Source organism: Brassica napus, chromosome C5 (assembly GCF_020379485.1).
Source record: "Brassica napus cultivar Da-Ae chromosome C5, Da-Ae, whole genome shotgun sequence".
Classification (NCBI taxonomy): Eukaryota; Viridiplantae; Streptophyta; class Magnoliopsida; order Brassicales; family Brassicaceae; genus Brassica; species Brassica napus.
Genome location: NC_063448.1, coordinates 40130160 through 40157685, shown reverse-complemented (window position 1 = coordinate 40157685; position 27526 = coordinate 40130160). Strand labels below are relative to the sequence as shown.

General features: G+C 36.6%; 1 protein-coding gene and 1 non-coding gene across 2 annotated transcripts; both read right to left on the bottom strand.

Annotated features, from left to right (window-relative positions):
- Positions 1-8585: 8585 nt before the first annotated feature.
- Positions 8586-11061, bottom strand: LOC106396686 (protein NRT1/ PTR FAMILY 6.4). The gene is made up of 4 exons (XM_013837154.3): positions 10809-11061; positions 10618-10732; positions 10276-10493; positions 8586-10200 (listed from the first exon to the last, which is right to left on the bottom strand). Exons 1-4 carry the CDS (start codon positions 10809-10811, stop codon positions 8782-8784), a joined length of 1755 nt encoding a protein of 584 aa, XP_013692608.1. The 5' UTR covers positions 10812-11061; the 3' UTR covers positions 8586-8781.
- A 6510-nt stretch (positions 11062-17571) lies between these two features.
- On the bottom strand, positions 17572-17678 carry LOC125588055. The gene has a single exon (XR_007324451.1). It is a non-coding gene; the product is annotated as a small nucleolar RNA R71 (small nucleolar RNA).
- Between the last annotated feature and the right edge of the window lie 9848 nt (positions 17679-27526).

Sequence of the window (27526 nt, the reverse complement as noted above, 5' to 3'; positions counted from 1 at the left end):
TACAATATCATTTTTAGACGGCGTCTATGAAACCTCGAACATGTATGGTGAGTATTAAATCGGGAGACAATGTTTGTGATCTCCTCTAATCTGAGCTGGATTGATGTTTTGGCGATGTAGGATCTATCATTTGGTTCATTGATGGTAGTGGTGTAGTGGTTAGCAAATCTAATGAAGCCAGTGGCTAGTGGATACTGAGAAACCATCCAACATCTTGAAAAGGAGTAATGGTGTTAGTTTTGGTGACTTATGTTGTTTAAGATACAAGCACAAGAACCGGGCCTCGTGGTCTGGTGGTTAAGGAACCTCGGCTGAGGTGTCCGCCATCACGAGTTTGAGCCCCGGCCACAGGACCTTCTTCGCCAGTTCCGGTTGGACGCGGTGGGATAGTCGGACTAAAGTCCGGATACCTGGATTATCAAAAAAAAAAAAAAAAAAAAAAAGAGATACAAGCACAAGAGTTTAAGCAATGGTTTGTCTAAATCTCCGGACATGCTTAGAGCTAAGGCTCCAATATTTGATTCAGATTTTGAAACTGTAGTGCGACAATTTCAAACCTTGGAATAGTTGTTGGTTTTTTCAAGTTAAAAGTTTTTGTTGTGTGTTTCAGAGAGTTTGGCTAAATAAACAAAAGTAACCACATAACAGAACTTATATGTTTGACTTACAATCCAAAAAGAAAATAAGTTCTTTTTTTCTCTTTGTTTTCCGCATGAATTTGCTAGAGCAAGCTATAAAACTAGGAGAACAGTTTTATTAGAAAACTTGATAGAGAAAAAAAAAATACAAGTATACGACACAAAAAATTAAAGAAAACAACAATATTTAGATGTAAATATGTGATTTTATACACAATTTGATAGTATTTTTGATTTAAAAATGGTTTATTGATTTTAATTTTAAAATTATGTAAAAAAAACTTAGAAATAAATCATTATAATATAATGATACAACACCTTATTTTTTTGCCACTTCCACATGTCATGCAAGTCTCTGTCTTTCATTGCCACACTTTTTTAGATTTCTTTCAGTGTTTAAGCTCTTTTTCGTTTCTTTTTAGCGCTTGGGTTTATAATTTCACTTTGTACTCAGTTATAAGCATGTCAAAAATCAAATAAACATGCCAAAGAAAAACATCATTTGATGCTCTTAGTGTCACCTGAACCTGGACTAGCAATATCTATGTATAAATTGTTTTTGTCTAAACAACATAAGTTGGTGCATGCTAAGCAATAGGAGCTTAGAAACAAAACAGAGGAGCTAAGAAACAGAGGATCTTCAAAACAGACAATTGATCACCATGTATCCATTGTCTTAGCCCATGAATTCATCTTTGCCATTTGATTAAAGTTTGATTATTGCTTTTGTTTCATGTTGAATTTGAGATCATCTTATTTTGTCTTGCTAGAATTGTTATTGGTTAATTAGCAACACTTTTATTGCTTAGATTAATTCATGATTTTTATTCTCTTTGCTTGTGAGATCTTTGTAACTTGGATTGACACCCTAAGTACTCAATGACATAGTTGAAACTTGCAACTTGTAACTTTTTGCATACCAATCTCGCAGTTTGATTCCTTTTCCGTATCATAGTCATACAAATGAAAAGTAACAAGTAGTTCTTATGAAAAGTAACAAGTAGTTCTTCTCACAATAAGCCCAAATAGACACTTGGCCACAGTGACCCTGATCTTCAAGAGCTGATCTAACATTATGATAGACCCATGTGCCAACTTCATCTGTTGGGACCCTCGTGCTTTGGTCGACAACAAACATGCTGTGGGAAGACATACCAAGCGGTCTTCTTCCTCAAGAAATGAAACAAGAATATTGAAATTATGTGATTTCAAACGCCATATAGCTCTGTTCGTCTGAGATGTTTTTTGAGATTACCAACAAGTTTGATGGTGCTGGATAGTATAGTCCCCATGTAAGAATATAGACAAACATATTATCAACTTCCGTAAATTCAGCTTTGCACACTCTCTTTTGTAAGAAAATTTTGGCATAGTTATAGTAATAAAACAATTCAGTACTATACTTATCACGGTAAGTTATGACTCTAAAACAATAGTAGGATTAACACCCTCAAAAACAATGGTGTAAGCTGCATATTATTTTTCAAAAGATTTTTCATCAAGAATCATATGTTAGTGCACCTTGAACAATAGTAGTTGGTGCATTTGCAATTAGCTGGGGCACAACTTTTTCATTTTGTGTCAAGAAACTAGAGAGGCTATGAAAGTGTTTCTTATTATTCACAATAGGAGGCATCACATACATATACATGATGCACAACAACGTTAGGCCCAATACCCCCCCCCCCCCTCCCCTCTCAAGGTGGAGTGTGTAGATTACAAACACCCAGCTTGACCAAGAAATCTTCAAATTCCCGATGTCCCAATGCTTTAGTCATGATATCATCTAGATGTGATTTCAATTAGACGTGGTGTGTGGTAATAATACCTTTGATGATCTCATCACGTATGAAGTGGCAGTCCATGCCCACATGTATGGTCCTTGCATGGTAAACCGGATTAGCTGCAAGTTTGATGGCTGATAGACTGTCGAAGTGAATCGGTATGGGCCCAGAGCAGTCAACACCAAAAGCAGGTAGAAATTCACGAATCCAGATGATCTCACATATTGTGTCAGCCATGGCCTTATATTCAACTTCTGCGAAGGAGTGAGAGACATGATCTTGTTTCATTGTTTTTCATGAAAGAGGTGAACCACCAAACTGGATGAACCAGCCGGTCAGAGAACAACGTGTTAAGGGACATGCACCCCAATCAGCGACGCACCAAGCTGTAAGTTTGAGTTCAGTATCTCGAAGTAATATACCTTGTCCAGGACTGTTCTTCAAGTATCTCACTACTTTGAGAGCTGCATTCCAATGTTTAGACCTTGGAGCACTCTTAAACTGCGATATAATCTGAATAGGATAAGTTAACTCAGGCCTGGTAGTGCCCAGGTAAATAAATTTCCCTATCAAGTGACGATAGCAGGTAGGATCCGAGAGTAAGTCTCCATCGGCAAGAGCTAATTTGTGGTTCTGCTCGAGAGGAAAGGAGACTGGTTTGACTCCAAGGAATCCTATTTCAGCGATCAAATCCAAAGCATATTTTTGTTGGAATACGTTGATACCAGTTGGGTTTCTGGCTACTTCGATGCCAAGAAAGTATCGCAGGATTCCCAGATCTTTCATGTCAAAACATGAGCTGAGATATTCTTTGAAGTTGGCTATGACTGAAACCGAATTTCCAATTATGATCAAGTCGTCTACGTAGATGAGAACATAAATTTTGGTTTGTTCTGAATCATAGACGAATAAGGAGTAGTCTGATTGGTTCTGTTCGAAACCATAGTCCTTTAAGGCTGAAGTTATCTTTGCGAACCAACAGCGGGGAGCCTGTTTCAGGCCATAGAGAGACTTGTGTAACCGACATACCTGTATTTTATCAGTAGTACGAAACTCAGGAGGTAATTGCATATACACCTCTTCTTCAAGATCACCATGAAGAAAATCATTATGCACGTCCATTTGGGTGTACTTCCCAATCATGAGATGCAAACAGCTGAGAAAAGCTCGGATGGTGACCATTTTAGCCACAGGTGCGAAGTTTTCGTTGTAGTCAAACCCCTCTGTTTGGTTATTTGCGCATACAACCAGCCGTGCTTTGTAACGAGAAAGAGTGCCATCAGCATTAAATTTCAATCTGAAAACCCACTTACAACTCAACGCCTTCTTCCCTGCGGGTAAGGTGACTACAGTCCAGGTACCATTATTTTCGTAAGCTACTATATCATCAGTGATGGCATCGCGCCAATGTTCATCAAGAAAAGCCTCTTTGTAACTTGTAGGTTCAACAACAGAACTGATAACCATAACATAAGCCTGATAATTAGGAGAGAATCTTGTGCTTGAGACATAATTATCAAGTGGATACGGTGTCGCAGAAGGGAGAGGATTGTGTAACAATGTGGTAACATAGTCTGCCAATCTTGTCGGAGCTTTCTTAGAACGTTTGCCACAACCAAGCTCCTCAGCTTGAACAGGTTATGCGATTGTCATAGACTGAACAGGTTCAGCGACTGTCTCAGCTGGAACAGGATCAGCGACTGTCTCAGCTTGAACATGTTATGCAACTGACTCAGCTGGAACGGGTTCAGCTACTCTCTCAGCTTGAACAGGTTCTGCAACTGTCTCAGCTGGAAATGGTTCAGCGTCTGTTTCAGCTTGAATGGGTTCTGAGACGATGGAGGCAATGAAGTTGATGCCTCATTAGTCGTGGAAGGAATGATAGGTATAGACAACACTGGTGTTGAGAATGGGTATTCCGACTCATTAAAGACCACATCTCTTGAGACTGAAACCTTGCTTATGTCTAGATTATACACTCTCCATCCTTTATTATTAAACGGGTATCCAACGGATACTGAACGAGTACCTCTTTCCTCAAACTTATCACCTCCGTGTTTTTGGTTATGGACGTAACACAAGCAACCGAATACCCGGAGATGACTCATCGGAGGAGGCCTCTTGTAAACGAGCTCAAATGGTGTGCGACCATTGAGCAGTTTTGTTGGAGTACGGTTTATCAGATAACCTGCATCAAGTGCGCAATAACCCCAAAATTTGACTGGTAGTTGAGCCTTGAATCTGAGAGCTCGAGCCGTGTTGAGGATATGCATGTGTTGCGCTCGACGCGACCATTCTGCTGAGGGGTTCCAACGCAAGAAGTCTCATGAATGATTCTGTGTTCTGCAAAGAAATCTGTTAAGCAAGTGAACTCAGATACATTGTCGCTACATATAGTCTGAATCTTCGTATCAAACTGTCTGTCCACGAGTGCTATGAAGTTCTTAAGGTGTGTCGGTGCTTCTCGTTTGTTTGGGAGCAGATATATCCTAACCGCACGCGAGTAATCATCAAGTATCGTAAGAAAATATGTTGAACCACAAAGGGACTTTGTCCTGTAAGGACCCCAAAGATCGCAGTGAATAAGTTGGAACACAAATGTCGTCTTATTAATACTTGAAGGAAAAGATTCCCGTGTTTGTTTCACACGAATACAAATATCACAAGTGTTTGAACTAAAACCAGAAACACTGAAATCAGAAAGCTACAACCTCTCCATAGCCTTAGAAGAAGGATGACCAAGACGACGATGCCAGACATCAGCAGTAGTGTTCTCCAATCTCTGGATCGCAGTCACAGCTTCCACTCCTCTGAAAAAATATAATCCTTGCTGTTGTTCACCCACTTCAATCAGCATCAGTGTGATGCGATCCTGAATAATACAAACCTTATCAGTGAGTTGAAATAGACAACCTCTGTCCCTCGTAAGATGAGAGACTGATATGAGATGGCAATGAAGTCCATAAACATAATAGACACATTGCAGTGTCAGAAAAGAACCCAGTCGTACACTATCCATTTTAGTAGATATTGTAACACGACCGTTTGGCAGTTTAATAGTCACTGGTGCCAAGTCAGAAATATCAAGCAGAAAATCAAGTGAACCAGTCATATGATTTGTAGCACTAGAGTCAATGATCCAGGATTCAATAATTTCTTAACAGAGAACCGGTTTACAGGAGTGGAGTTCCTCTCATTGAGCAGATGCACGAGAGTTCGCCATTGTGTGTCACTTAAACCAATAAGGCCTAAGCGATCCTCAGCAGTGAGGGAGTTTGCTTGAGCCGGAGAGACAAAAATGTTGTTTGCACGAGCTGTGTCCGACGACTTGCCTCTCTGAGACGAGCGGCCTGAACCAGCAGTCATCCCGCGAGCAGCGTTTTTGTTTCCCGTACTGCGACTTGCAGGAGCAGAGTTGCCACGTGAGCTAGCTGGTCCTGATATTTGCTTTTGATTAACTTTCCACCAATCCGGATAACCAATCAATCAAAAACAATTCTCAGCAACATGTCCAGGGCGACCGCAGTTTGTGCAAGTTACAGATCCACCTTTGCGATCTTGACTGGATTTTGATCTGGTTGCTTGAACAGCAAAACTGACTCCATCAACCCTCTAAGTATTCATCCGTCCAAGTTGTTTTGATTCTTCATTCTGAACAAGAGCGTTGTAAGCTTCATCCAGGGTAGGAAATGGGACACGAGACAGTAAAGATGATTTGATAGCACCATATTCAGTTTCATCTCGCCCAATCAGAAACTAATGAAGTTTTATCTTCCTCGCGTTCTTTACGAACTTCTTCCATAGTCTTGGCTTGTTGGTAGTCAGCCATATTCCTCCAAAGGTGAGTCAATTTCCATAGTAAGCTTCGATAGGAAGCCCTCGTTGTCAGCATGTGGCGAGTTCAGGTTTAAGTCTCTGCACTCGCTGCCCATTCTTCACTCCAAAGCGACACTGAATATGCATCCACAGCCTCATGAGCATCATCAACATGTGACATCGATGTAGATATGCTTTCATCAATTGTCAATTTCATCCAGGAGACTACGAAAGCATTATTTGCTATCCAGTCTTCATAATCCACAAAGGTGTCCACTGGTTGAGGTATGGAACCATCAGCGAATCCAAACTTCTTTCTTGCCTTCAACGCCAGCTTGAGATTCGTAGCCCATTCATCGTAGTTAGGGCCACACAGCAAAGGTTTTGAGATCAAGGTTCCAGGATTATCACTAGAGCTTAGATCATATGGGGAGATTGTGCGACGAGTCTCGGTACGAGCTTGTGTAAGATCACCCATATCGAGAAAACAAAGATTTAGAATTTTGAAGCGGAAAGTTTAGAGATCACAAGATCGAAAGCTATAACCTTGGTGTAGTTAGGTTATGGCTCTGATACCATGTCAAGAAACTAGAGAGGTTATGAAAGTGTTTCTTATTATTCGCAATAGAAGGCGTAACCTACATATACATGATGCACATCTAAAGTACATTTTGGTAATGTTTGGAAACATGAATAGTAGAATAGATGAAAATTGTTTGGAAACATGGATAGCAGGTTAAGTATTTTCTTTTATTTATACATTTAATCATTGCATTACAATAAATTAAGTATTTTCTTTTGTATTTCTTTTTATTTACAGATTCTACCACTACATTTAAAATAAATTTAAATTAATTAATTACAATAATTATTGTTTCTTTGTGGTGAAATTAAAAACACAAACTAAAATATATAGTATATATTATATAAAACAACTTTTAAGTACAATATTACCTTATTTAATTTAGTCAAATATAAAAATTTAGAGAGTTCAATTTTCAAGAAAATAAAATATCATAAAATTAATAATAATTAATAGAAACTAATGCAAATTTTTTTATTTTTTAGTATGTTGTTTCATTTTAAAATAAATTAACAAAACAAATAACAGATTAATATATGAATAATATTATTACAATAAACTGCATCAATTTATAAAAAAAATAATATAATATTCTGTACAAAATAAAAAAAAATATTATTAAAAAATTATATTAAAAAATAATATATTCTACTCTATATGTAAATTACAAAATATAAAAAATATATATGGATTTTTTAATAAAACCAACGAATTATGAGTTTACGTTGAAGACAAATTAAATCAAACATCCGCTTGGAGGTGCGAGTCAAGTTCTAGTCAACGTTAAACCGTAAACCTATTTAAGATCTAAATGGGCCTCGTAAGAGGCCCAATATTTTGAACAACAACGCAAGAAAATAAGGTCATTTCTCTTTACATGAATTACATGTCTTCTTCTCCTTCAACATCACTAGATATTTGTTTCAAGAAATCTCCATATTTGTGATAATTGTTAGAAAGTGAGATTTGTATTCTTCCCAAAGTTTGGATTGTTTAAAGTTATATAAATTTTAAAGTAGTTTACACAATGTGACTCTGAATACCATATAATTAGGTCTCATATGAACACGCTTGAGAAAAACTTTGTTTACCTTCTTCGATTTCTCGATAAAAATAAATATATTTGTCAAAATTCTGGTTTAAGAACATTATAAAATTTTGATATATATATAAATACGATGTAAAAATTAAAAATATAAAGTGGAAAATTAAGACCTAAGTTTGTGAAAAGATGTATTTAAGATGTTGTTGTTAGTAAAATTTTATATACTATAACATAAAAATACATAATCTTTTCAACATTCAAATTTTATATAATTTATATTTTTTGTTCTTTGCTTGTTGATATGAAACCATTTTTTCCTTTAAATCCAAGTTCCTTCATTGACCACACACTTGCAGCATTGCTTACATCAATGAACTATTCAAACAAGTGGTTCTGGGAGAATCTGTATACAAAAAAAATTTGGCCACTTGAGTGCTAGTACGGGGAAAACGGCTTATTCATGTCCGAACTAAGGGTCGCTGAGAAAATACATACCCCAACTTTTACTGCATGTCAAAACATACCTTCACTAATCAAAAATTTGAAATTCATGTCTGAACTAGGAATCGATAAAAAATACATATCTCAACTCTTATTGCATGCCAAAACATACCTTAACTAATCAAAAATTTGAAATTTATGCCTAGTATGCTCAAAGTTCAGGATAAATCTAGCATTTTCCGAGTTATTCATCGCGTCATTTTATAAAAGTTTTGGAAGAGGTAAAAGCTAACATTATATAGTAGTAACCAATGTTTTCAAGTTTAACAAAATTACAATCCAAACTATATGTAGAAATGCTTGTATTTCATACACACAATATATTTAAAAAAAATACAAAAAAAATCCAAAGCAACAACAAAGCAAGCATTCAAGAAAATGGAAGAAAGCTTTTAAAAAGAGAAATCTCTTGTTTTATGGAATGTCTTTAAGCTCCAACTCAGATTTTTCTTTCTCCTTCTCCACTGAATCATCAACCCCAACACTAATCATATCAGCTTTGTACTGATGCTTCATCGCAAACACTATAAAAACCAAGAAATTGAAAGCTCCCAAGACAACAAGCAACCAGTAGAAGTAGTTCAGTCTCGCTTTGTTAAGGTTGCTTCTAAGCCAGCTCTTGTGCGTTACCTTATCAACAAGAGAAACAAGCAAGCTGCTCACAAAGAATCCCATCGAAATCGTGCTCAAAAACAACCCGGTGCTCATCGACTTCATCCTCTCTGGTGCTTCTCTTATAAAGAACTCAAGCTGCCCAACGTAAGCAAAAGCTTCACCAGCACCAACCAAGAAGTACTGTGGAATCAACCAGAACGCGCTTTTCTTATAACCGTTGGTAACCTCTGCCTCGCGTCTAGCGTTCTCTATAACAGCTGCTACCGCCATTGCAGCCATTGACAACACAAGCCCTACTCCTATTCTCTGAAGGCTGGTGATTCCTTGAGGCTTCTTTGTAACCATTCTTGCTAAAGGCACAAAGACTCTCTCGTTAAGGGAAGTGAAGAGGAGGATGGTGAGGATGAGAAACGCAGAGTAGGACCCTGCGGGAACCGTGAAAGACCCGAGTTTACGCTCCATAAATGTGGCTTGTTCCACCGTGAAAGTCGTCATTTGGGAGTAAATCGTCCAGAAGAGAATGTTCGTTGCCCAAATGGGAATCAATTTCACAACTAGCTTCACTTCTTCGACCTGTGTAACGGTCGAAACCATCCACGGATCCTTCTCTTTGAACTCCTTGGTACTAGGAGAGCTCTCTTCTACTACAACCGCAGCTTTGTCTAAACATTTTAGCCTCTCCGTGTGGGGAACCGTTGTGTTGTCATAACCGTTTAAAAGACTCTGATGCGAAGGGTAGCTTTGGTTTCTTTTCTTCCAGGCCAAGAAACAAACCCTCCATATAACGGTAAAAGGGCTTCCTTTAGGTTTCTTGAAACGGTACAGTTTCGTCCCGCAGAGCAGAACCACGGCCGCAACCACCATGGTCGCGGCCGAGATTCCGTAGCCCCAGCCTCTCCCGACGTTGTCCTGGACGTAAACCAGGACAATCACGGCGAAGAGAGACCCAAGGCTGATGGAGAAGTAGAATCTGTTGAAGAAGAAAATCATCTGCTTCTCTTCTTTGGGATCACTCGTGTCGAACTGGTCAGACCCGAAACCGGACACGTTGGACTTGATCCCTCCTCCGCCTAGAGCTATGGTGTAGAGAGCGACGTAGAGAAGAGCTAGCTGGTGACCGTTTGCTTCTACGCACTGATGGTGAAGTCTCCTGAAGTCATCACAGAGTGGTGGTCTCATGCTTGGGATGGTTGTTGCCACTGTCAACAGCAACACTCCCTGTGATTTCACATGAACAAAAGAATCAGAGGAAGAAATCTCTCGAGGGTACAAAGACGTGGTTAAGGGTTTTACCAGAGCTGTGACAGAGGCTGAGATTGCGACCATCTTGTACCGACCGAGTTTAGCATCAGCCAAGAAACCACCAAGAAGTCCTAAGAGGTTGAGAGTTCCCATGAAGTTTGTGACTATGGTTGCAGATTTTGCTGATGAGATGTGTAAATCTCCGACAAGGTACGTCACCAGGTTCATTGATATCCCCATCACGCATATTCTCTCCGAGAGTTCACTCCCTTCACATTTAGTTTAAAGAAACAAAAACCGAGAAGGTTACAAACAGAGGATTATGTTTTAGTTACAAGAACAAAACAGAGTATTTTTAGTCGGTTTGTGATATGGAGGCTTGAGATTGTGTACCTAAGATTAAACCGGCGCCTAACCATCCACCGGTTTTGGACTTATCAGGTGGATTTCCTCTATAGTCGAAGGCTTCTTCCGAGCCATCTTTTGCTCCATGCGACGACACATGAACCTTTAGAGACAAGCAAAACGCATTAAGACAGAAAAAGCAGAGCCAAGAAAAACAGAGAAAAAGAAGTAAAACTCACCATTGCTTATTGAGTACTTGAGAGAATGTGAGCGAGAAAGAAGAGTAGTAGAGTTGTTTATAAGGAGAGATGTTGAAGATGGTGGAGGTTATAGTGATAAGGGTTTTGACACTTTTGTGTGTCCTTTGATTCTATCTAAGTCCAACAAAACAAAAGAAGAAAGGAGAGGAGAGGAGATTCGATTCAGTGGACATGTGAAGAGTGATGGGGTTGATTGGGTCTTTTTCAAAATGTGGCTTTGCTTTAATGTGTGGTTCTTCGTGGATGATCAGATCTAAACAAACACATACGCAAGAGACAACAGTGTGATTTCACTATCTTGTGACAGTGACATTTTTTTATTTCATGTGGTTGCAAGGTTTTCAGCTTCTTTGTAATTCCCCATGTCGACCCCCTCAATTACTCTGTTTTGTCCTTTTATACCTTTTTCTTGTGGTTGCCCATGTCCTCTTCTCCTTGAACAAATCTCTTATTCATAAAACCTAACATTCTTACAAATACCTACCATTCACATTGCTTTTCGTTTTTAAGATTTTACGCTTGGTAACATATCAATCTGTTGTTTTTATGTGTACGAAATGGTTGTGATCCATTGCTCAACCTGATCTTCTTCTTTTTTTTTGCACACAAGGTGTCAAGGCTAATATGGTATGTTCTCTAGTATTTGGACCATTGTGGCTTGTTAAGCATCTTAGTTAGTACTACATTTCAATATCACATGGTTCAAAAACTTGCACATGTTCAATGATTTAGTGGGTATTTGACTGCAGATGTTGTGTGGGGACAAAAATCTCATGAATCAATACGTACTTGACTAAAAAATAAAAATAAACTACGACATTAATATAAGTTTAATCGGCTAGAACCAAACGACCAATCGTAACCCAAAAAGCCAATGTTAGCTCGATCTGCGCAACAAATGATAATCGATAACCCTTTGTCAAAACATTGTTAAATCATGTTCGGACTTAGTAATTTGTGTCGAGCTAGGGCTTTATGATCAACTCTTATGTTTTATATAACATGTTGAATCATTTGGTACTTGGCACCGGATGGACTTGATTTTCAGTTTCTCATGTTTGTAAGAGTAAGATCTGCAATGAGAAACATGCACAATGTTTCAGGTCGCATCTACAAGCAAAGCGAGAGGTGTAAAGTAAAAACATTTGAACCCTTTTAAGTAACAAAAATATTATATTCGAAAGTGACTAAATAAAGGTGAACTGATAGGTTAAATAGTCACCGAAATGAAGGAAGATATTTTACTTAGGGAGAGAGCAATGATTAAAAAGCTGTACATGTTGATGATGAGTTGATCCCTCGAACTTAGAATGATTTTTAGCAACATTTACCAACGTTGAGTTGGCATAGTGGTAAAGAAGTTGCGGCTGTAATTTTTGCCACTTGGATTCAAATGATGGTGAGAAAGACTATTTACAATGCTTGAGTTCCCGGCAAATAGGTGAAAAAACATGTTAGCAACATTTTTCGAAATATATTTACAAGGTAAAAATTAAATATAAATCGTCTCCAATGGTTAAGGTAAAGGAAAAATTTAATGTACAATATTACTGCAAGTTGCATTTTCTCTTTGTGGACGTCATGATGATTTTTCACCATACACTAGGAATCTCTCTTCATAAACTTTAGTATTGTCCCTACAAAATTAGTAATGTATCCACATCAATACTAACAAATTATATAAGTATATATAACAAAATGGGACAACTCTCGAGATAATTTTCGAGCTGAATTATCTTCTACAAACCAAAGGATGCTGAATTATGTGGGCTGTCTATTCAAATCATTTAGCTACATTTTTGAGTAGCTTTTTCCTCGCAGAGTTCAGTTAACAAGAGTTTGATATTTCTAAAACTAATAAGGGAACTATACTTTTTTTTTTTTTTGAAAAGTAGGGAACTATACTTAGTTACTTACACTCGATACTTCCATATTCTTATAATAGATTCTGAACTCAAACAAAATTTACTTTTCTGTAGTTATTTGGTATTCGATTCTAGTTTTATTGGGTTAGTTAATTTCTTGAGAGTTGAGATGATTAGGGTTTAATCTTTCCAAACGTTTCTACACTTTCTCCATCCTTTTGGAAAAGGGTTAGTGATTCTAATCGATATTTCATTATTTTATATTTTCACATGCAATTATTAAGGTTATGTGGGTCAATCCCACTACCTATAGCCAAACCATAGGTAGTTCAACACGTACGTAGTTAATAGATCAGATATATGTTACTAACTAATCTGTAGGATATTCTAAAGACTTGATATTTTCTTTGCGAAAACGTGTTATATTATAATATGTTTGTTATATATTTATTATCCTATTTCATTTGAATTATACGGTAAATTATAATCCAATACTAGAACTGGCCGGTGTTTTTTTATTTACGTAATGTAACTAAATATTTTTTACACTATTATAAAATCTATAAAAATTATAATAAAATAATGACAAAAATACATCACGTAATACATATATTTCTGTTAGATAATTTCACTAATAGTAAAAGTAAAATGATTTATATAACTGTAAATGTAAATATCACGCGAATATTTGTTTTTGTTTAACCTATATCATTTCTATTTACCCGATACCGAGTTGGCCAGTGGTAAAGGAAATGCTAGTAGCCTTTCATTGGTCGGGTTTGATACACGTTGGAAAGAATTATTTGCAACATTTGGGTTCCCAGTAAAAAAAAGAAACCATTTTTTTTTCATTTTTTAGAAATATACTTTTGTTTTCTATAAATAATATAATATTTATTTATTTTTTCACGTATTATGTATTTTTATTATGATATTACGCATAATAATTAAAATATATATTTTTAGTTTATGTATGTGTTTTCCATAAACTAAAATATATATGCGAAAATAATATTTGAGATGTTTTGATAGGTTTTTGGTCATAAATGATAACTATATTTAAATTTCCAACCCGTTATACAAGTAGTCTTAATTTTTAATTTCTCAATCCGATTTTTAAATATTCGTCATGCATTTTTAGTAAAATATTTATATTATACTTATTAAAATGAGTAATTTGTTAGAATGAGTAATTACATTTCTTGTATTTATATTATTGTCAAATTAATTTTATTTTAACTGATTGACTTTAATATTTTATTATATGTAGTATTTTTATTTTATATGAACTTTTTTTCTTTTTTTTTTAGAATATTCTTTTGAAACTTTCCCTATTACAATTTTCTCATAACAAAAATCTTAGGTGTTTTTAAGTTTTTTAATACTAATACTTAAATGTACACGTTATTACCAAATCTAATATTTCAAATCCTTACTAAAGAAAAATAATTTAAGGTAAAATTCAATTGAACATATGTAATATCATACATAATTTAAAAATAATTTTCTAATAACATTTTAGTTATATATATCTAAAACAATATCGTCAATTAAATAGATTAGTCAAATTGATTATTTGAAAATTTTAATTAGGTACAAATTTAGAATTATCAAGTAAAATGGATATTTTTAAATATGTTCTCATTATTAAGTTTTTATTCTCAAATGCGACATATCCTTTAAATTTTTTAAATATTGTTTATTGATTTTATTATTTAATAGAGGATAATACCCACAAATTTATAGAAAGACTTTCTACTTTACATATTAAGGTTTATAGTATTCATGTGCATTAAGTGTAATATTTATCATGAATTTGTTGTGGAATAGATTTAGGAAAAAAAATTTAATTTAGATTTAAGTTTATTAATTACTTCAATAGCATTGTACTATAATTAAGTTGTAAGTTTTAGGGTTATTTTTTATTTGTACGTAGATGTAAAAGATATGAGTAAATCAAATCATTATCAAGTGGTCTAGGTTAGAACTTTGTAAATCATAACATGATATAAATGTAGACTGCAAACGAAAAACATTTATTATTCGAAGCATATATAGGTCCACGAATTTAATCTAATAGTGAGATTCTGTCAAAAAGATACGACTTAAATTTATCACATTAACTTTTTTTTTATAGAGAAAAAACATCACATAGAGAAAACAAGTTAGGAATATCACGTTGTTTATAAATTAGATTCATTCTATGAGTGATTTCAAAATCATATTGTATTCTTTCTTTTAATTTTTATAAAATAATAATAATGTGCAATTCTAGTCTACGTTTTTAACTATAAGTTTTTTAATAATTTATTTTAAAGGAAATGTGTGTTAGTTTACTAAACTAGTTTTTATAAATGAAACGATATTGTAGTCTACATAGAAGTGTCGAACTATAAGTCTGAATTAGTTTATATTAAGAGATAAAAATAAGATGATAGGGGGAAGAGGAAACACATATTTAACTAAACATGGACAGAGAAACAGATCTAGCGCGTGTTAGTGTACATTTGGAATTAATACATAATACACACACAATATTATATCCAAAAACATATATGGTTATTTTCTCAATGTTAATTGTGTTATTTACTTAATCTAGAATGAGGTTTTCTATTTTGTTATTTTACCAAATTACTCTGTAAATACTAGCACTCGAAAATAATTAATATGTAGATAGTAGATGGCATCAAAAAGGCTGTGATCAGTTGATGATCATGTCCACAACAAACAGTTTACTTGCTTGGTTTTTACTGTATTGATATCTTGCATATTTCCATTATCTTATCCATTCGTTCATGTGCATTTTCATCATATAGATTAGGATTTAGGGATGTCTAGGTTGCATTTTGCATACATATATCTCCATTAGGTATTAGAGTACCACATGGAGTTCCTGGAGACATTTGGGTACATTTGGAGCTCAAGGGAGGTGATTAGAGTGGTCATTGGACGAGCAATGCATGAGAGCGACCTACCGGAGCGACGCCATGAACTCGCTCGCCATCTACGCTTCGGAGCGACCTCCTAGAGCGACAAGGCGAAGTCGCTCCAGCTCCTTGAGCGACCTCACCGCAGCGACACCCAGAGGTCGCTCGGGTTGTGTCGATTTGAGAGCGACGAACAAGCCGGGAGCGACCTCCTAGAGCGACACCCTAAGGTCGCTCGCGTCTATGGTTTCTGAGCAAGCCGGGAGCAACGTCTTCGGAGCGACACAGCCAGGTCGCTCGCGAGGAAACGACCCGGGAGAGACCTCTCGCAGCGACGTGCCGAGGTCGCTCCGCGTCTATTTGTTTGGCGAATTCATGATTTCTTAAGGGCCTTTTGGTCATTTCATTATGCACGTTTTTACTTTTCAAAAACCTACGTTTTAAACATCTTTGGTAGCCACCAGAGGCTGATTATCTTGGATCTATTGAGAAATACACAAAAACTCTCTTGAGAAGTTCATCTCTGGGATTTTGATTGTTATGTTCTTGTGTTATTGTTGATTTCTTATATTTTTCTCTACATGATTAATCTGAAATCCAATATGGGTTTAAGAGGAATCATGGAGATTAGTGAGTAATCACTTTTTGAATTCATGGGTTAGGGAGATTAAGGGTGATTAGGTTAGTTCTAGGATGTTTTAGTGTAGATCATTCTTGTTCCTTGCTAGTAGAGTATTCATAATGCATCTTCTGAGTTGGCCACTCAAAAGTTGATCAATAGACATTTCCCACCCAAAAGGTGTTTGATGAAATGCCTGAGACAACTCTCCTAGGCTTTTAGTATACTTTGCCAAAGACATTTGTTGTTAAAGGTGCTAAGATAGCTAATAGACTTGTTAGTAATGATTGCTTTCATATTATTCAACCAAAGACATTTGATGTTTGAGATATGTTAGCAAATGAGCATTCATCTAGACATAGAGCTTGCTTAGAATTGTGTCTAGGCTTAAGGTTGATAGTTTGATTGATCATTTGCCATCCTTAGTTCGATACTTGATCACCCAAGGTCTAATCCCTATTCCCATGAGTTCTCTTTTCCCTTAGTCAAGAAAGTATCATTCTGTTATTGCTTTCTAGTATTAGTAGTAGTTTAAAACTCATCTAAATCATTGGTTGCACTTAGATTAAGTGAGTACTTGCATTCTCGGTGCTTTGATATCCCTCAGAACTGGTTCGACAATCTTTTATACTACAATATTTGCCTTAGGAGCCTTGAAAACTCCTAATATCAAATTGGCGCCGTTGCCAAATTCTGAGTAGATTTAAACATTGAGATTTAGTCACTTGCTTGAGACTAAGTCATTTTAATTTTGTTTTGTTACTGATTCTTCTTCTTCACCTACCTTTCACTTTCAGGTGTATGAACTTGAGGAGCAGGGGTCCATCAAACCTAGTTCCAATAGTAGCAGACATCAGAGCTTTTGAGAGGGAGTGTGCTAGAGCTAGAAGAGAAGAAGAACACCAGGCCCACTTGGATATTGATATGGCAGATCCACCGCAAGGGGCAGAACACCAATCGCGGGCAGCTCGACCCATTGGCACTTACGACCGCCCCAACATACATGGTCACCGATTCGGAATCCAAGCACCAGCTGTGGCAGCCAACAACTTTGAGGTCAAGTCAGGACTCCTCAACGTGATCGAGAACAACAAGTATCATGGCTTGGCTCTGGAGGACCCATTTGATCACTTGGATAGGTTCGACAGCTACTGTGGGTTGTCAAAAACCAATGGTGTGTCCGAAGATGCCTTAAAGCTCAAGCTATTCCCTTTCTCTTTGGGGGATAAGGCACGTCAGTGGGAGAGTCTCTACCCAGCGACTCTATCACCACTTGGGATGAGTGCAAGAGAGCATTCTTGGAGAAATTCTTCTCAACCTCAAGAACTGCTAAGCTGAGAAATGAGATCTCCAGTTTCCAACAGAAGAACTTGGAAGGATTCAGTGAAGCCTGAGAGAGATTCAAGGGCTACCAAGCTCAATGCCCACACCATGGTTTCTCTAAGGAGAGCTTGCTGAGCACATTCTACTGTGGTGCTCTTCCTAAGTACAGGGCCAGATTGGATACAGCTAGCAATGGGTTCTTCTTGGGGAGAACTGAGGAAGATGCAGAGGAGCTGGTTGACAACATGGTAAAGAGTGATGCAGTCTACAGTGGAGACCACGACAGAAGCAGTCAAACAGATGATAAGCAGACGAGGAAGGAGTTGAAAGCTCTACAGGATAAGATAGACATCCTCCTTGATGATAAAGCCACACAAGAGCAGCTGCACTTTGTTGGTAGCCCAAGCCAAGATACACCACCTGTTGTCCATGAGGTTGAGGGTTTGGAAAGTCAGGAAGAGCTGTGTTTCATCAACAACAATGGTAGCTGGTACAAAAAAGAGCCCAACTTTGAGTACAACAACTACCAACAGAAATCCTATCCCAACAACCAACAGAGTGGTTATCCGCCTCGAAACAACCAGCAAGGCAGCTATCAACCTCAGCAAAACCCCTTATCTGGTTCCTCTGCTCCTCAAGAGAGCAGCACTGACACCCTCCTGAAACAAATCTTGGAGTCTCAGACTAGAAGTGAGAAGCATGTTGGATATGAGTTGAAAAACCTTCATTCCAAGATTGATGGGAGCTACAATGAGCTCAACAACAAGTTCTCACATCTTGCTTCTACAGTCAAGAATTTAGAGAATCAGTTTGCTTCCATGAACACTCACCAGACTCGCCAGCAAGGATCTCTACCTGGAAAATCTGACCAAAACCCCAAGGAGGCCAAAGCTATCACCCTTAGGAGTGGTAAGCAGTTACCTCCTACAACCTTCACCAGGGATGCTGAGAAACTAGGTGAGGAGGTGGCCATCAACTTAGATGATGAAGTGGTGATTGTTGATGAGAAAATCAATGATGAAATCTTGGAGAAGATTGTGGAAGCCAAGGGTAAAGGAAAGGTTGGGGAAGAGAAGAAAACAGTGAAGGATGGTGAATTTCTTGCTCCAGCAAGTGAGAATTCTTTTGTTCCTCCTCCCTATGAACCCAAACTACCATTCCCTGGTAGATTCAAGAGGCAGCTGCTAGAGAAGTACAAGGCTTTGTTTGACAAGCAAATGAGTGAAGCTCAGGTTGCAATGCCCATCATCGATGCTTTCATGTTGATTCCTCAATACAACAAGTTCCTGAAAGATGTTGTAGCTGCAAAGAAGAAGGAAATGGAAAGTATGATGATTCTTACCCATGAGTGCAGTGCCATCATCCAAAGGCTTGATGTTCCAGAGAAGTTAGAGGATCCAGGATGCTTCACACTACCTTGTGCTCTTGGACCTATGGTATTTGAGAAATGTCTCTGCGATTTGGGAGCTAGTGTCAGCGTGATGCCTTTGTTTGTTGCAAAGAAGCTTGGATTCACTCAGTACAAGAAGTGTAGACTCTCTCTGGTGTTAGCTAATCGTTCAGTGAAGTACACTGTGGGCATCTTAGAGGACCTACCTGTGAAGATTGGAAGGTATGAGATACCTACAGATTTTGTGGTGCTTGAGATGGGTGAGGAGGCTCACGACCCATTGATTCTTGGAAGGCCATTCTTAGCTACAGCAGGAGCAATTGTTAAGGTGAAAGAGGGCACGATTGATCTCCATTTGGGTAAGGGGCATATTCTCCACTTTGACATCAAGGAGAAAATGAAGAAACCAACTGTGTTCGGGCAAGCCTTCTTCATTGAAGAGATGGGCACTCTTGCTGATGAGCACCTTGAAGAGTTACCACCTGAGGACGACGAGGAGGGAGCATCTCCCTCTACTCATTCCCCATAGAAGGTAACCCACTACTTTCCTTTGTATATACCATTTCGTTTTTGCATATTAGTTTTCTCTTTTTGGGTATCTCTCTCTCCTTGACAACACAGAGACTACTATGGAGATTGAGCATTGTATGCATGAGTTGATCCCTTTCTTAGATATATTATGTGCAATGTCAAGGCTACTTGTTTTGAGAGTGAACCACCTTTAAAATCATATATTTTGAACCTCTTGACTCACTTGAATAAAAGTCTTCCCTTACCCAACCAAATGACTTGGACCAACTGACCATTTGCAAAAATTCACCTGATGTTTTATGCTTAATGAATGTGAGAGTTGGCTGATTTGCATGTGTGAATGCATGATGATGAGTGTAGGGATGAAAAGAGTTGAATAGGCCTAGAGAAGCTAGAGTATAATAAGAGAAGGTGTACTAATGCTGAATTTAGATGTTGATTTGAGTGCTTTGTGTGTTTCTTTTGGCTATGAGCTCTCACCTTCAAACCTCTCTCCCTATGAGTTCTAGAAAGTTCACTTGTGGACAAGTAAAAGAACAAGTTTGGGGGAGTTGATATCTTGCATATTTCCATTATCTTATCCATTCGTCCATGTGCATTTTCATCATATAGATTAGGATTTAGCCATGTCTAGGTTGCATTTTGCATACATATGTCTCCATTAGGTATTGGAGTACCACATGGAGTTCCTGGAGACATTTGGGTACATTTGGAGCTCAAGGGAGGTGATTAGAGTGATCATTGGACGAGCAATGCATGGGAGCGACCTACCGGAGCGACGCCATGAACTCGCTCGCCATCTACGCTTCGGAGCGACCTCCTAGAGCGACAAGGCGAAGTCGCTCCAGCTCCTAGAGCGACCTCACCGCAGCGACACCCAGAGGTCGCTCGGGTTGTGTCGATTTGAGAGCGACGAACAAGCCGGGAGCGACCTCCTAGAGCGACACCCTAAGGTCGCTCGCGTCTATGGTTTCTGAGCAAGCCGGTAGCGACGTCTTCAGAGTGACACAGCCAGGTCGCTCGCGAGGAAACGACCCGGGAGTGACCTCTCGCAGCGACGTGCCGAGGTCGCTCCGCGTCTATTTGTTTGGCGAATTCATGATTTCTTAAGGGCCTTTTGGTCATTTCATTATGCACGTTTTTACTTTTCAAAAACCTACGTTTTAAACATCTTTGGTAGCCACCAGAGGCTGATTATCTTGGATCTATTGAGAAATACACAAAAACTCTCTTGAGAAGTTCATCTCTGGGATTTTGATTGTTATGTTCTTGTGTTATTGTTGATTTCTTATATTTTTCTCTACATGATTAATCTGAAATCCAATATGGGTTTAAGAGGAATCATGGAGATTAGTGAGTAATCACTTTTTGAATTCATGGGTTAGGGAGATTAAGGGTGATTAGGTTAGTTCTAGGATGTTTTAGTGTAGATCATTCTTGTTCCTTGCTAGTAGAGTATTCATAATGCATCTTCTGAGTTGGCCACTCAAAAGTTGATCAATAGACATTTTCCACCCAAAAGGTGTTTGATGAAATGCCTGAGACAACTCTCCTAGGCTTTTAGTATACTTTGCCAAAGACATTTGTTGTTAAAGGTGCTAAGATAGCTAATAGACTTGTTAGTAATGATTGCTTTCATATTATTCAACCAAAGACATTTGATGTTTGAGATATGTTAGCAAATGAGCATTCATCTAGACATAGAGCTTGCTTAGAATTGTGTCTAGGCTTAAGGTTGATAGTTTGATTGATCATTTGTCATCCTTAGTTCGATACTTGATCACCCAAGGTCTAATCCCTATGCCCATGAGTTCTTTTTTCCCTTAGTCAAGAAAGTATCATTCTGTTATTGCTTTCTAGTATTAGTAGTAATTTAAAACTCATCTAAATCATTGGTTGCACTTAGATTAAGTGAGTACTTGCATTCTCGGTGCTTTGATATCCCTCAGAACTGGTTCGACAATCTTTTATACTATAACATTTGCCTTAGGAGACTTGAAAACTCCTAATATGAGGTATCAATGCGGCAATGTCATTTAAAAAGGTAATATGACACATAAATTCGGTAATCTAGAAAAGGTTAGGTGGGGTTTTTACTGTACAAAATAGAAACCGAGAGATTTCAATTCATCATCAACTTGGTATAAACCAAAAGGATGAGTGTTACAAAAACAAAACAAAAGGATGATTGTTTTGGGAATCTATGCCATTGCCAACTTTGGATGTGTCACATGTCATTCCAAAATTAAAAGAATAAAGTCACAATAATGCGACGATAAGAAAATCTTCCTTCTATGATACTTTGATACCATATTTGTCCCACCCATATATCTCTCTATGCATGGTGCTTTATCAGTTTCTTGGTTTCTTACAAACAATAGTTTTGACTCCATATTCATGCACGGTCCCTTAAAATAAAATATTAAGCTTCGTTACCTAATTGTAACGAGTCATCACATTAAGAACAAAAAACATACACAATTCAGCTAAAGACCAGTGAAAAACCATAAAATACAATAACCATTTTATGAATAAAAGTAATCTGAAACTGTATTCTATTAACAATTTCTTTAAAAGTATTCTATTAACAATTCACACACGTATTCTACAGGACTTGAATTTGAATATCCAAAACGGGATTATGTTGTTTTTGAACTATTGTTTACTCTCCTCAAAAGTGGAGAGATAATTTGTGCTATTTTAAGCTATATCCATCTGAAATGTTTTTTACCCTTAGTTTTCCTGATTTGTAAATATTCAGCTGCCCTCAGAGTAAAATAGTTGTACTCTAAAAAAATTACTCCAAAATAACTATACACTAACACCCTATATGTTTGTTGTACTCCCTACACACCAAATATCCCCTATTTGCACTCCATACCCTAAATCCCTCCAATTTTCTTCCCCCCATCATTACTATTTTCCCCCATTTGTATGGTATCCCATCCTTTTAAGTATATTGAGCTAATTTGCTCTAAAATATTTTCAATATTTTGACTTTGCTTTATCTAACTATCAACGTGATTATGTAGTTTCTTTTAAACTGTACGTAGTTCAAACCACTTATAAGATCTATCATCTAAACATAAGAATAATGGTTCTCAATAAAAAAAATTCATCATTTTTAAATAATGGTAACACATAAATATTTCCATCACAGAAGAATCATTAAGATACTTACCATTGAAAGGAATCAAATTCTTGAGAGAACTACTCAAGATAATTGACACTTCACTTAGTGACTAGATTGACTAGATTTTACTTATTTAACTTATGTAAATCTTCTATCTTATTAAAACAGAAACATTGAGTTGGACCTAACATTTATTCTGTAAGTTTTTAAATTAAATACATCTTTCTATTTTATAATTAAACCTACATATAATCACTAAAATTTATTTCTTTATACTATTATCCATGTTTCCAAACAATATACTCATTTTTAATATTATTATCCATGTTTCCAAACAAAAAATATAATTAATCTTGTGTCCAAACAATATAAAATATTAGATCTCATCTTTTTAATGATTTCTAACAATTTTCTTTCAAATTATTTAGATAAATTAGATGATTGAAAAAACTCAAATAATTTAAAAAAACGAAAATAAATAGAACTTATTTTTACTGGTTTAAATACTAAAAAAACATTTTAATCAATAATAAATCAATTAAATTAACGGATTATTTTAAGTATATTTCCTAAATATTGGTTATATCATTTATTTAAGTAACAGAATAATTCAATAATAGCCATTACATAATATATATATGTTATACATTGTACAAAAAATAAAATAAATTAATTTAATTATATAAAAAGGAGTAATATGATCAACATATTTATAGTTTTTAATTATTTTATATCTATCAATTTCTCTATCAAAATTTTGTATTATAACTTTATAAAATTACAAAACAATGAACTTTAAAATTTGGATTAAAAAGTGACATATTATGAAACTCTAACAATTTAAATCAAATTGGATTACATATACGGTCATCTATCGGTTAAATCGGTTAATCTCGGGTTCTAGTGATTTTTTAATATGTTTAAAAACCTAAATCAAATTATTGGATTACTAGATTAACCGGTTTGATTACGGGTTGGGGTCGAATTTAAAAGCACCGATTGAAATTCAAAAATATTTTAAAGTTTTACAATTAAAAAAATATTTGTTAAGTTATTAGTGAATTTTTTTATCATAAAATATTCCACGCTTGCAAAGCGCGGATATAGATCTAGTGAACAAGTAAATTAGGTTCATTCTCTATTGCGTATTTAATACAAGTAAGATACATATTCTCTCTGACGTATTCATATCTTTTCAACCTTGAAAAATGACATATTTTAATTCTTTTAAGTTCCTAGCTACAATTTTGACCGTCTAAAGTTTTTGTCTAAATCTTGGATAAACGTACTTATGCATTGCACCGATTACCAAATGCAAATTGGACCTGCACATTTACAAGTTAATTCTCACCTAATATATCGTTTTCTTAATTTCTTGTTATGCTCCCAAAAAAAATGAAGCTTAAATGAAAATCCGTTTCCGTGGTTATTTCATGACATCAATTTGTTCACGCAATCTCTAAGCGTTTCCCGACCACAGCTCGGTGTTGTTGTGCTTATCTTAGCATGTGTTTGTGGGCAACGTGAAACTCCTGGTCCAATCATGTACTATTATATAGATGTGTTCGAAATGAGATAAATTTACAATATGATACTGACACGTATAGTTTTTTTTTGTCATCCACTTGAAAAACTCATAATGACTCTGTAAACCAAATCGGCGGTTCCGGATCCATGTGAACGACATAAGAAAGTTTTTTTTTGGCACTGCGTGCTAGACTATCCGCCTTTAAATTCTGTGTTTTTAGTACATGAATGATCTCTTAGCTTAAGAAACTTCCTTTCGGAATCTTGGTATCTTCCAAATAATTTGCAAAATCTGGTCATTCTTCTGACACGTATAGAGTTTTGCGGAAATTTCGATCATGTATATCTCAATTTGGTGAACCAAAAAGCATTCGAGATGCATCCAAACGTTTAAAAAGGCATACGGCCGAGCCAGAAAAAAAATTCATTGGGGCAAATAATAATTATAAGAAAATTATTATTAAATAATTAAATTATCTTATAAATGCATTTTTGTCAATTATATAAATTCATTACCATATAGTTTATATGTAAAACAATTTTTTTTCAAAAGTTGCTTATTATCAAAAGAATAATAAAAAATTCTAACAATGAAAATATGTTTTTCACATGGTATGACAAATACAAATACATATACTTGTGTTAAAAATACATATATTTAGATTATAAAAGAGGGTTTCTTACAAAAATTATGAAACTTAAAATGATGGAAATACTAATATTTATTTGATGTTTACTAAAACCATCAAGCAAATTATTTTTGAAGAAAGAAAATCATTTTCTTTATATAAAATGGAAATCATACTAATATTTATTTAATGTTTGCGAATCAGATAAGGAAACATGATAATGGTATCAAAAATGTATTAAATGGCGTTTAAAAACAGAAATAATGGAGAAATTAAACTGATTTTTTTCGAATTGATTGTGTTATAGGGGGCAATAAATATTTTTCAGTGGGGGCAATCAAATTTTCTTCTTAGCATTTAAAGGAAATTTTAAAATTTATGGGGGCAACTGCCCCTTACTTACCTTATGTAGCTTCGCCCCTGCGCATACATAGATATATAATATATTCGATGTCGATGCTACGTAATACTTAATATGCTTCTTGCTTATATGAAAATCTCAATGAGATTTAGGAATAATAACTCTAATTTCAGAAACTTCGCTCAAATTGTGTTATATCAATATACAAATAGCAAACAAATAAATCAAAACCGGTATACGGGAATGTAAAATGGTAACTAAGTAAATGCAAAAAAAAAGAAGAGAATTTGTACTCCTTATACATCAAATATCCCCTATTTGCACTCCATACACTATATCCCTCCAATTTTTTTCCCCCAATCATTACTATTTTCCCCCTATTCTATGGTATCTCATCCTTTTTGGTATATTCAGCAAATTTGTTCAAAAAAAAATGGATGTTGTATTAACCAAGCAGTAGCACCTGGTGGTAAGAGAAAAATTTGAGGAACAATACGTAAGGCGATAGTGATCAGTTCAATTCAAGTTTTAGAAGTTAACATTCGCCATTGCTTGCCCAAGTGAAATGGTACCATGGTTTAACCTCCATCGAGAAAACTCTTGGAAATTATTTAGGACCTCGGCCCGATAGTTTTTAAAAAGGCTTTATTGGTGAAATAACCAAAACAAGAAAATTAGATTTGTAGAGAGAGAGAGGAAGACAAAGATAGGAAGATAAATGAGGAGAGAGAGTAAGATTTTAGTTAGGTAGTGAATTTTGTTTTTTTTTTTGTGTTATTGAGCCCAATTCCCTTTTAAAAATGGCTGTTGAAAACAAAAATCAATTGATAGATGTTGTGAAACAATAGGTTTTAGAGATGAATGTTTCTGTATTTCATTAATGAATAAGTGTTCACTTTATATAGAGGATTACAAGATAAATAAAAATGAAAGTATCCAAAACCTAAACCACCTAGGATTAGGAAAGACTACTAATACATAATATGGAAAGATTACAAAGAAAGGAAATCCTAATCATACAAGGAAAAGGAAAACATGTATGTGGCCGCCTCTCTCTCTCCTCAATGTGGCCGACTCTCTCTCCTCTCTCTCTCTCTCCTGCGGATGGGCCGGTTTATGGACCGGGCCGGTTATGGACATCCATCAATTGATTTATAACACTCCCCCTTGGATGCCATAACCATTCAGGGATTGTAATACGCTTAATGTTGCCTCATTAAAGCCTTATCATGAAAAACTCAGTGGGACAAAAACATGATGAAGGAAAAAGAGTACAACTAGAGATGGCAATTGGGATCACCCGCAACCCATTTGTCCCGCCCCGCCGCGGTACCATTTTCAGTTGGGTCTTTGCGGGTCGTACCGCCACGGGACGCGGGCCCTGAACCCTATGACCAATCCCGACCCGCACTATAGCAGCGGTTATGCGGGTCGGCCCGCGGGCCCTATCTTCAAAGCTTGACCAATCCTGTGAACCTGCAAGAAAATGAGATTCTCATTTCTTACAAGTGTTGGGGTCGAAAACGGTTGCGACGAAGTTAACGTCCAAATCCCCACAAAATACAAGTATGTCTTTTCGCAACAAATCATGCTCGGTCAAGAGAACGTCACAACGTATGTTCCCGAGATAAAGCTTCGTTTGAATTCTATTTAGATCAAACATAAGCAATCGGAAACATACCCAGACCGGTTACGGATAGGTCCGAGTATGACGATCGGAACACGGACTTACCAAGCTCGGTCATTACGCTACTACCACACATGCACGCTGTCCGGTCACTACGTAGCGACCGAGCGTCCGTCCCGCTCGGTCGCTACGTAGCGACCGAGCGTCTCGGTCAACGTCTGTTCCGCTCGATCGCTACGTAGCGACCGAGCTCTTCCGAAACATCGATACGACAATTAATCCATGCATTCTCGTCTACCCTTCGATGCTATCTCCCGAAGACCGTAGCGAACCCATTTCATGTTTCCCGCCATTCTAAGTCATCGATCAAACTTTACGGTAAAAACCGCGGAGAGTTCATTCTTTATCGAAAGAAGCCGTAATAAACGCTTCGAGTCAGAAGACGGCCCAAAGGGACCTAAGACATGACTTGAGGCCTAACTTACGATTTCTTAACCAGCAGCCCGTAAGCCGCATGACGGTTTACGCTTGGTTCGCAAGGAAAGATAAATGTCAAGTTTCCGCGGATAAATACGAAACTTTGAAGATAATTACGAGGATCGGAAAAAAATGGAATATCTCCCTTTTTATGCTATGACGGCTTAAGGGCAGAAGAGGAAAAGCGCAAACCGACCTAGGAGCCAGTATATAAGGAGTCCTAGGCGAGAAGCATGGGAGGACTTTTCTCAGAGCAAACTTAGCAGTTAGAGCAATTAGGCATATTTC

Excerpts from the sequence above, each read along its gene's own strand:
- LOC106396686 (XM_013837154.3), bottom strand. Across the intron at positions 10,494-10,617 it reads AGGCGCCGGTTTAATCTTAG|GGAGTGAACTCTCGGAGAGA; the intron begins GTACACAATCTC and ends CTAAATGTGAAG. Across the intron at positions 10,201-10,275 it reads CAGCCTCTGTCACAGCTCTG|GGAGTGTTGCTGTTGACAGT; the intron begins GTAAAACCCTTA and ends GTGAAATCACAG.